This window comes from Haliotis rufescens, unplaced genomic scaffold (genome assembly GCF_023055435.1).
Source record: "Haliotis rufescens isolate VD_foot unplaced genomic scaffold, xgHalRufe1.0.p SCAF_7, whole genome shotgun sequence".
NCBI lineage: Eukaryota > Metazoa > Mollusca > Gastropoda > Lepetellida > Haliotidae > Haliotis > Haliotis rufescens.
Genome location: NW_025964361.1, coordinates 51,588,044 through 51,599,123, shown reverse-complemented (window position 1 = coordinate 51,599,123; position 11,080 = coordinate 51,588,044). Strand labels below are relative to the sequence as shown.

Here is an 11,080-nt window from a genome sequence, read left to right as displayed (position 1 = left end):
TTCTTTGCTTAAATGTATAAATAAACACATTACAGCCTCCAACATCATGCATCAATCATACATTACCAAATCCATAACTTAACTTTGTATATCTTGCAAATGGAACCCAATTTGTGTGACCTAAATCACCATATTTACACAATATATGGATACTCGACTGAAGGCAATCTTAACAGCTTGATCAAATATTTATACCTCTCACAACACCATGTTCATACATTCTCATTCTTCCAAGTTCACATAACACTGCAGTATTTTGGGATGTGTATCCTATGTGTATATACACTATTTACTATGTACAATTTCAATGATTTTTCTTACTTCTGTACATCATATTTCCACACCATATAGTGAGATAGGTAAAACTTTAAAATCAAAGATTTTAAGTTGTGTATCAAGGTTTACCTCTTGATATTTGAACATCATCATTTTACTAGCTAAAGGCCAGGTACAAAAGCCTTGTTTGCCTGCTTAGCTGAAGTAAACATGCTTGAGTAAAGTACAAAGCTATTTACACCACTGTTCACGTGGGCACGGGTGACCCAGTCGTCTAAGGCGCCGCGATTCGCTGTGCAGAGTTGCGTCCCTTCTGCACGCCAGAAACCTATGATTGTGGGTTCGAATCCCGGTTCGCCCCGATTATGTTTCTAGGTTTGTCAGCACCAGCCAGAGCTCGTGGGTTTCATCGAAGTGCTAAACGTCTGTCACCTGCATCACTTCGGGATTTCCTCCCACATTAAGCTGGCACGCCGTGATATAACTGGAATAATGTTAAAAGCGGCGTTAAACCCAACTCACTCACTTAGTCTGTTCACCATTAATAAACCATTTTGCCTGTTGTGATAAAGGTCATCCATTTTTAAATACCATAACTTTATTCTGCTAATGTTTACCGTTAATCCCCATTAAAAGCAGTATCCTTCTAAAAAGAATCTGCGCATTTTGACACATCATCAGCTAATAAAAGCAAAACTATTTTATCAACACCACAATCAGTGAAGATCCCCTCTTCATAACATTTACTAGTTCACCTGTGTACATCCAAAACAGTAACGGTGAAAGCATACATCCTTGTCCTACACCACATGAGGTGTCAAATAATTGTGTATAATGTGGTGAGTTGAGCTTCACAGAAACTTTAACGCTATTCATGCTTCAAGTTAATCAAATACCAGGGATGAATTTGTGTCAAGCCAAAATACAGTAATTTTGTCCTATCAACCATATCAAAAGCTTTCTGAAAACAAATAACTAAAAACAATAATCCCTCCCAAACTAGGATTCAAATATGCAATTTTAAGTTCAAACAAAACAGTGAGTTTTGTATAATTACTGATGTAATGCTTTTCCCATTATATTAAGACCCTTAAATAATTATAAGGTTAAGTTCTACATCGTTTCTTCAAGAGCCCATTATTCCATCACGTGGAAAATATTCTTTCTTAAGTACTTCATAAAATATGGCATTATTATATTACGTGATTGTTGAAAGATTTCAGGGGTTTCACCTAGTGGAATACGTCTAAAACCTGCAGCACTTCGAGCTTTCCTCCTACATATAAATTGAATAATGTTAAAAGCGGTGTTAGACCCAACTCACTCACTCACTAGAATTGTCCTGGAAAATTCCGTTTCCATTTTTTTCACTGCATTTTCTGTATTTCTTCTTCTGTCATCACACTGTGCCCATTTCTCACAGTTATCAAAATATGAATTAACAATATAAACATCGAGCCTTTTACAGACCACCGCTGCAATATTGCTTAGTTCGGCATTAAATATAAACACACTTATTTTAGCAAATGCAAGGCTTATAGAGCACTACACTCACATGCATCCCTCTTCCAGTAATGCCTAATGTTCAAATTTCAGGTGAAGATCAGAAGTATGTGTTCGCTTCCAACAAATCATTTAGGTATGTTTGTGTTACTCTTTGAACATACTGTCATAATAAGCACACGTTTTATAGTGTGCTTATTATGCTGTGGCACAGCGCACAAAAACAATGCCTTTGATACGTACACTCACACAACCCATTGAGCTAAACACGCACCTGAGATATTTATGCCGTCATCTTCTGACTGAAGAATGATAAGACGGCAATGGCGTCTGGCGCCACTAACGCCACGATGGTGATGGTGATAAGCAGCACTCCAAGAGTACCAAAAACTGCTGCTGAAGGTCGTGAGTCAGATGAACTTGTCAGTTTGCGTACGGTCGAGGACAGAGATTGTTTAGGGAGTAACAATTTCTTCTTGATATCATTTAAGATTCTTGTCAGTTGTGTGTTTGTTGAATTTGTTTTACATACACAGATGCAAGACAGAGCTTGCATTGACGGAATTGATGCTGGTGACGGTACAGTCAGTGTGGTTGATGTTGAAGCATCCGACGCAGCTGATAACGTAGACGCTGCAGTTTGGATGGCAGTTGAAGTGCTGGCTGTATTTGTTGGGTGTAATGTCGAAGTAACGCTAGTAGCGGTAGTTGCAGTCGTGGGTGAACTGGGGAGCATGGTAGTTGATGGAGTAGCAGGTGTGGTCGTTGTCGCCGTGCCCGTATGGGTAGTAGTTGGTGTCGCAGTCAGAGAAGAAGTTGTGGTTGGAGTTGACGTAGTGACATCACTGGTTGTAAGTGTGGAGGTAGTGGATGTGGTTGTTAGGGGAACGGTTGTAGTAGAAGATGTGGTAGAAGCTACTGTTGTCGTTGTAGTTGGAATTATGGTCGTTGTATCTGGGGTTGTGGTCGTTGTTGCTGGAATTGTGGTCGTTGTACTTGGGGTTTTGGTCCAGGTAGTTGGCATTGTGGCCGTTGTAGTTGGCGTCGTTGTAGTTGGAATTGTGCTCGTTGTATTTGGGGTTATGGTCGTTGTAGTTGGAATTGTGATTGCAGTACTGGTAGTTGAAATTGACGTAGTGACATCACTGGTTGTATGCGTGGAAGTAGTGAATGTTGTTGTTTGGGGAACGGTTGTAGCAGAAGATGTGGTAGTAGCTACTGTTGTCGTTGTAGTTGGAATTACGGTCGTTGTAGTTGGGGTTTTAGTCGTTGTAGTTGGCATTATGGCCGTTGTAGTTGGCGTCGTTGTAGTTGGAATTATGCTCGTTGTATTTGGGGTTATGGTCGTTGTAGTTGGAATTGTGATTGCAGTACTGGTAGTTGAAGTTGACGTAGTGACATCACTGGTTGTAAGTGTGGAAGTAGTGGATGCAGTTGATAGGGGAACGGTTGCAGTAGAAGATGTGGTGGTAGCTACTGTTTTCGTTGTAGGTGGAATTGTGGTCGTTGTAGTTAGAACTGAGGTCGTTGTAGTTGGGATTGTGGTCGTTATAGTTGGAATTGTGGTCGTTGTACTTGGAATTATGGTCGTTGTAGTTGGGGTTTTGGTCGTTGTAGTTGGCATTATGGCCGTTGTAGTTGGCGTCGTTGTAGTTGGAATTGTGCTCGTTGTATTTGGGGTTATGGTCGTTGTAGTTGGAATTATGATTGCAGTACTGGTAGTTGAAGTTGACGTAGTGACATCACTGGTTGTTAGTGTGGATGTAGTTGTTAGGGGAACGGTTGCAGTAGAAGATGTGGTAGTAGCTACTGTTGTCGTTGTAGTTGGAATTGTGGTCGTTGTAGTTAGAACTGAGGTCGTTGTAGTTGGAATTGTGGTCGTTATAGTTGGGATTGTGGTCGTTGTACTTGGAATTGTGCTCGTTGTAGTTGGGGATATTGTCGTTGTAGCTGGAATTGTGATTGCAGTACTGGTAGTTAAACGTGTTGTAGATGCCGTCGTTGTGTGTGTACTATTTGATGTTGTTGTCCTTGCCTAAAAAGCACAAAGAACAAGTAAATCAAGAAACAATTTCAAACAAATGAATAGGGATTGATTTAGTTGCTAGGTTAATTTATTTAAAAGGTATCATCAAACAACATTTCAGAAGCTGTAGTGTCAATGAAAACAGAGTTGACAAGGACTTCATCTTCCTATTTTCTTTCAATGGGACGATTCAGTTCAGAGCCAGTAACGTTATGAAGCAAGTGATCAACAGCTGGATAGAGCATGGTTATCTAGGTACAGTTACATAAACAGAACATATCAATGAACACCAACGCATGACGAATACATCCTGGAGAATGCGCCATGCAGCCAGCTGTCCTTCCCAGACGTCCAAGTCCACAAGAACTCCAAACATAGGAAACTCACCAAAATTGACCAATACATCGAGTACAAGTACAACCACGCCAAAGGACCATGGTATCCACCACAACCACCTGTACCAGAATAGTAAAGAACATCTGTGAGACAAGAATCACTCCAACAAGAATTAGATCACATCAGCTATGTCTGCACGGCAAACAGTGGATACCCAGCAATGCTCGTCAAGCTCGTCAAGCTCGTCAAGCATTAAATCCACACCAAGAATCAGAACACATAGACAACAAACAGCGCCATTCACGATATACCTCTCACACTCAGGTAACAACAGCCTCTCCAAACATTCCAAGAAAGACGTCGTCTACACCAGCAACACCGCCTTGAAGTCAATCACCCAGGCCACAGGAAAAATCATCAACAACCAAACATCACCCCCGAGACTATAAGATCAAATGTATGCTAGTGTAGCTATAAATCACAAGGTTTCATCCCCGTTGTCACTTTGTCATGTCATCACTTTATAACCGTTTTGTTGTCTGTGTCAACCTGTGTGTATACTGATATTTAACCATGCCCTAGCTAGTTGTTGATCACCTACTTAATAACCATCAAGCATCTGTACCCTTACGTAGCTTTGAAAAACAACGAGGTTGAATCCATAAGTCAACTCAGTCTTCAATTTCAAATACAGTAGACTACGGTTAAAACCAACTGACGGATATAACGAACTTACTTTTTGGTCCCGACTTTTTGCTGTAGTTATGCTGTATATATGCTTATAACCAACTACGGTTATAACGAACTAAAATTAGTAGTCCCTTTGAGTTCGTTATAACGTTATACTGTATAAACCTAGTGATACACCGTGAGGATTCGGGTTGGAATTGGTCTTCAGCAATCCATGCTTGTAAGAGGCTACAAACGAGATCGGGTTGTCAAGCTTGCTGACTTGGTTGATGCATGTCATGGTATCCAAATTGCGTGGATAGATGCTCATGATATCGATCACTGGATTGTCCAGTTGACTCGACTGTTTACAGACCGCCGTCATGTAACTAGAATATTGCTGGATGCGGCGTTAGACAACAAACCTGAACGTGCCAGTGTCAACGTCAATCCAATAATTCATACCACGAGTCAAGTGAATGTAAACTCGGAAGTGAATGTTTTGCAGCAGATGAGGAGAATATTAATCGGTCGATGAAAGGGATACAATTTCATATACTTTATGGGACGCAACAGTTCTAAACTTTGATTAAACGTTTCCAATGCATCTGGAACAACTCCAGAAACTGAGAAGACATGAAACTAGTTTGTAACTGATATGCGAGTGTTTTAGTCACAGATTATTTGTTTTGGACTTAACCCCAAAATGATCTTTGTGGACAGACCTACCTCAGGCAGTGTGATCATATTCCACCCTATTGGCATGGACCACGCCTTCTCGTATGAGGTGCCATAGAGATACCCCCAGACAGATCCACAAGAAGTGTTGACACGGAGAGTATGAGCAGTGTTGGTCAGCGTTACGTAAGTCACAGCGACGTCACCAACGTCACTCCACGTTAACGTTGGAATCGTCGTGTCCAAAATAACGTCGTTTTTACACGTTGATTCTGCAAATATTGCCATCTTGACAGGATTAAACTCGCTTGAAAGCTGAGGGGAAGCGAAGACGTACTTTTGAAGCCATTGTTCCTTTGGAGGAACTATCATCATAGAAGGATCTGTGTCATTTTGTTCACTAGAAAGAAATGATTGAGACACCTGTGCCACAACGATCCGTTTATTTGACATCAACGCCGATGGAGAGGATGACGGCAATGTCAACTTTAAAGTACCTCCAGCGTGGGCAATGATGTAATCTTCCTCTTGAAACGTTATTTTAGTATTTGCAAACTCAGCAACAATTTTTATCACGTCCCCGACTGTACGATCTGGGAAGGGCATGAGAAAGTAGTCCATGCCCATCACGTGACTGGGCAGAAGCTGTTCCCCTAAGAAGTCACCAACCCCTCTACTTCCAATACGAGTCAAGTCGGTTCCTATAAACACCCCGACTGGTTCCGAAGCAATAACGCGAGATCCCGAGAGATCACCGGTTGATTGAAGTTGAACTGCCTGATACCTGTTTAGTGTGATGTTTATGGTATCGCCGTCGTAGAAGTCATTCCCTGAGAACGCGACTTTCTTATTATTCGATATTTGTAAATAAACGGTCACATTTGTTTCATCCACAGAACTCACAACAGCAATCTCACAGCTGTTGTCTTCACAGCATGCAACAACGATGTATTCTTTGGCAAAAGAATTTACTGGATAAGCAATGAACGCGCCAACACTTATGTATTTACTATACTCGCTGTTGGTGAAACCCTGCACACAAATATCACCACTGCTTACTACTGATATACCGCGATTGTAAACAGCTGAAAACTTTAGGTTAATCAGTTTTGAAAGAGTGACACGAGTACTCTCCCCTTGGTTCACGGTCGCCGTGATGGCTGCCTGAGTTTCCGGTTCGAGGGGAGCCGATATGGTCACAGATACGGGCGTCGGTTCCTCCGTTGATAAGAACAGTTCCAGGGTGCTGTAATCTTGGATGTGTTCTGTAAACACAACTATAAATTCTCTTCCAAACTGGTTGGGGACAGCTGAAAATAATACGAAAGCAAACCTTATAGTATGGAACCCTAGAAGGGACATTGTCGGGCTGTCGCATTGTCGCGCTTTGGTTAATTTTTGCTTGTAACGAATGTTATATTTGGGATAACACTTTATTAGTAAAGTACCGATTCTCGTACTTTTTTTGGATGAAGTCCCGTCCGGGATTCGAACCCACACTTGCCAGGGTGAGGCACCTAATGGCCAGCAGACAAAGTCATCGATCTAACCCACTCAGCCACCGAGGCTTCCACAAAAATGAAGTACTTTGAGAACCCCCCTGACAAGTGTAAATTGGCACGGCTCCCATGCCCAAAAGCTATGAATACACAATGCCATTTAGAAAGTGGTCAAATGTGGACTTTCATTTTTGTGGAAGCCTCGGTGGCTGAGTGGGTTAGATCGATTGGATCGGTTAGATCGACTTTGTGTGCCGGACGGGATTCAACCCAAAAAAAGTACGAGAATCTGTACTTTACTAAGAAAGTGTTATCCCAAATATAACATTCGTTACATTTGACCACTTTCAAAATGGCATTGTGTATTCATATTTTTTGCTTGTTTTTGTAAGGGCGATAATGCGACACATCCCTTCTAGGAGACCATATTATGGAGTAAGTAAGTTGCACATGGAGTAATGGTAGATTAAAACGCGTATAATCTCAATGATTTCGGAATGTGTGCTTCTAGTAAACTTTAGAGGGCAAAAGAAAGCATACACTACAAAAATGGATTTGGCGAAATTATTACGATAACAAACGTCATCAAAACGTTAATAGGCTGAAAATAGTCGCCGAAACACTGCAAACTTAAGGTCCAAAACACAACAATGATACCCATATAAAATAGATCTCGATCCAATCACCATTACTTGTTTGTTTCATTTTTAGCCACCATTAAATATGAGTGTATACTTTCTTTTGCCCGGCACTGTAGTATGTAGGTTCAAATCTCTGTTTCTAGGTTTGTCAGCACCATACCCGAGGGTTTCACCAGCGTGGTCAACTTCTGGGCCCTCTTCGCTTCGGCCTTACGTCCAACCCGCTCACTAGTATCAGATATAGGAACGCAGGGATGGAATTACTTATGTATAAGGGCGGTCGGGTAGCCTAGTGGTTAAATCGTTCGCTCCTCACGTCGAAGACCCGGGTTCGATTCCCACATGGGTACAATGTGAGAAGCCCATTTCTGGTGTACCCCGCGGTGATATTGCTGGAATATTGCTAAAAGCGACGAAAACAATACTCACTCACTTCTGTATAAACGTCATCACTAGTTTCATCAACCATCGAGTGACTATCGGTAATGACGGTTATTAAGTTCAGACTTAGTATAAAATTATTAGGGGTCTATCGAAAACGAACGTGAATTGATGTACAGAGGACTGACCACCAGGGGATTCGGTCAGTTTTGTTTTCGTCTTGACACATCTACTAGTCTAACACCAACACCATTCTTCACTGAACCATCTTTGATAATGTTACATGGTAGTTATGTTTACTCTATTTTGCTCCGTGGGAATTCCGGGTGGGAATTGGTCCAGCGCTATGCTGGTACAAATGGACCGGGTGGTCAGGATTGGTGTCTCAGTTGATTGCGTGACGTCGTGCCCCGATGCGTGGATCGTTATTCACATCAATCACTAGATAGTCTGGTCCAGACTCAATTATTTACAAACCGCTGTTGTGTAGCAGGAATATTGCCGAATGCGGCGTTAATCAAGAAACAAGCTTTATTTTCATTTCTGGATCGTGGAACTGATCGCACAGTAGGAAAATGGGTTGGATATGTTGAATTTCAGGCCGCTTTGAACACTTCCTCATGGACATTGCTGCTTTTCAGAATACAGTCAAACACCGTTATGTCTATGTTGAATGTTATACGAAGTTCGACCCAACCAAAAATGATGAATAAAAAAGGAACACGCAGGTAAAATGTTTTACTTCGAGCCAAACGTAAGTTCGACACAACGGTGTTTAACTGTATGTGGAGGCTAGCCCACAGTCGTCCTATTCATAGGTGTTTTCAACCCTTTTAAATCCAAGGATCACATCATCATCTTGCAGAGACCAACGTGATCCATACACACGGCGAGTTTAGGATACCAGGACCTCCTCCGTGGTCTAGTGGTAGAGCGTCGCCCCGGAGAGCGGAAGACCCGGGGTTCGATCCCCGGCCGCGCCATACCAAAAGACGCTAAAAGAGTGTGCTTGTTGTTACCCTGTCTGGTGCTCGGCATTAAGGCGCTAAAACAAGGACTGGTCGGCTCGGAGTCAGTATACTGTGTCTGAGTGGGGTATTCATGTTAAACTGCGGCATGATATCTCAGTGGGCTAGCACTATAAATCGGCATTAGTCCGGGCTAGTACAAGCAGCCACACACACACGTGCATGCACGTCGCTTTATAAGTCCAATAATCTTGGACGCGCCTTAAACCCCATTTCACCTCACCTCATCTAGGATACAAACCAACCGTCAGGCACGTGTAATGGACAACTGTACAGCGAATGCTGCACCCTTGACACGTAGCTACATCTTTAATCATTTTGTCAAATAACTTGGCATGCTACGTGTAGAAATAAAAACAGTATATAGATTCAAACATCACTTCATCACATTTAAGCCGGAAGCGAGAATATAAAACTAAACGTTCAATTGGAAGATAAACGTTATGAAACTTTTTTTTATATATGAAGGACTAACTATTTATAAATAAATATTAACCCTTTTCAAATGTGAATTTATATATTGCTTTACAATATCTATACAATGTCATAAATAAGTATTCACAACATTCACATTATATACGTGAGGTGAAATGAAATTTAACGTCGCGTTCAAGATGATTGCACTTATATAGCGGCGTGGGGTGAGTGAGTATGGTTTTACGCCGCTTTTAGCAATTTTCCAGCAATATTACGGCGGGGGACACCGGAAATGTGCTTCACACATTGTATCCATGTCGGGAATCGAACCCGGGTCTTCGGCGTGACGAGCGAACGCTTTAACCATTAGGCTACCCGGCCGCCCCTATAGCGGCGTGGATACACGTGTGTGGCTACTTGTACTAGTCCGGACTGATACCGATTTTATTGTGCTAGCCGACTGAGGTACCATGCCGCGGTTTAACATGAATTCCCCACTCGGTATTCTGACTCCGAGCCGACCAGTTTTCCCCTTAATGCCGAGCACCAGGCAGGGTAACAACAAGTTCCATAGTTTAACGCAAGACGCTGCGGGGATCTCCACATGACCACGGGGCGATGCCACATTACATGTATATAGACATATTCAAATACAATCGCCCGGAAGTCAGTTTTCCTGATTAACGAGGCCGTAACTAAACGGGTTTCACTGCGTCAAGACGTGTACTTACCACATAGACATGTACTTAATAGAAGGACCACGCCAAACACCACCAGTAAACCCATCTCTTAGGCAGCGTACTATGGATAAGAAACGATAAGATAAAAACACAAATTAAAAAGACGTGTAAAATGCCGGGCAAATGAAAGCATACACTTGAAAATTGGATTTGACCAAAGCATTGCAACTGCTTTCGAAACGTTACTAGGCTGAAGACAGTTGCCGCAACACTGCAAATATGAGTTCAAAACACAACCACAACAATAGCACATACACAATCATAGCCGGAACCGTTTCTTGTTTGTTGCATTTTAGCTACCATCGAACATGGGTGTACTTTCGTTTACCCGGAAGTTTAATATGAAACAAAATGTGTTTCATTTCTTTAGTTCATGTTGGCAACAAATTACAGCATACACTTATGTTTCATATTTTGGTGCAAGATTAAAGGAGATCAATTGATTTTTTTTTATTTTAAAAAAAAATGATGAGTTGGGTCACTGTACATGCTGGAAGCTAAATGCCAGTCCCTAGTATCCCTCTATTGAACAATGAGTGAGTGAGTGAGTTTGGTTTAACGCCGCTTTTAATAGTTTTCCAGTTATATCACGGCGTGTCGGCTTAATGTGGGAGGAAAGCCCGAAGTGATACAGGTCTCAGACGTTTACCACTTCGGTGAAACCCACGAGCACGGGTATGGTGCTGACAAAACTAGAAACATAATCGGGGCGAACCGGGATTCGAACTCACAATCATTGGTTTCTGGCGTGCCAAAGGGATGCAACTCTGCACAGCGAATCGCGGCGCCTTAGACGACTGGGCAACCCGTGCCCCCTATTGAACAATGAAGTACATACAACTACAACTGTTTAAACCAAGTAACCAGCCATCACTAGACAATACAA

The 11,080-nt window shown here is 42.0% G+C and overlaps 1 protein-coding gene across 1 annotated transcript; it reads right to left on the bottom strand.

The window, feature by feature from the left end:
* Window positions 1-691: 691 nt before the first annotated feature.
* LOC124111220 (mucin-5AC-like) lies at window positions 692-10,257 on the bottom strand. Its single transcript, XM_046470862.2, has 3 exons — window positions 10,186-10,257; window positions 5,540-6,798; window positions 692-3,814 (listed from the first exon to the last, which is right to left on the bottom strand). The coding sequence occupies exons 1-3, from the start codon at window positions 10,238-10,240 to the stop codon at window positions 2,063-2,065; spliced, it is 3,066 nt and encodes a 1,021-aa protein (XP_046326818.2). The 5' UTR covers window positions 10,241-10,257; the 3' UTR covers window positions 692-2,062.
* Between the last annotated feature and the right edge of the window lie 823 nt (window positions 10,258-11,080).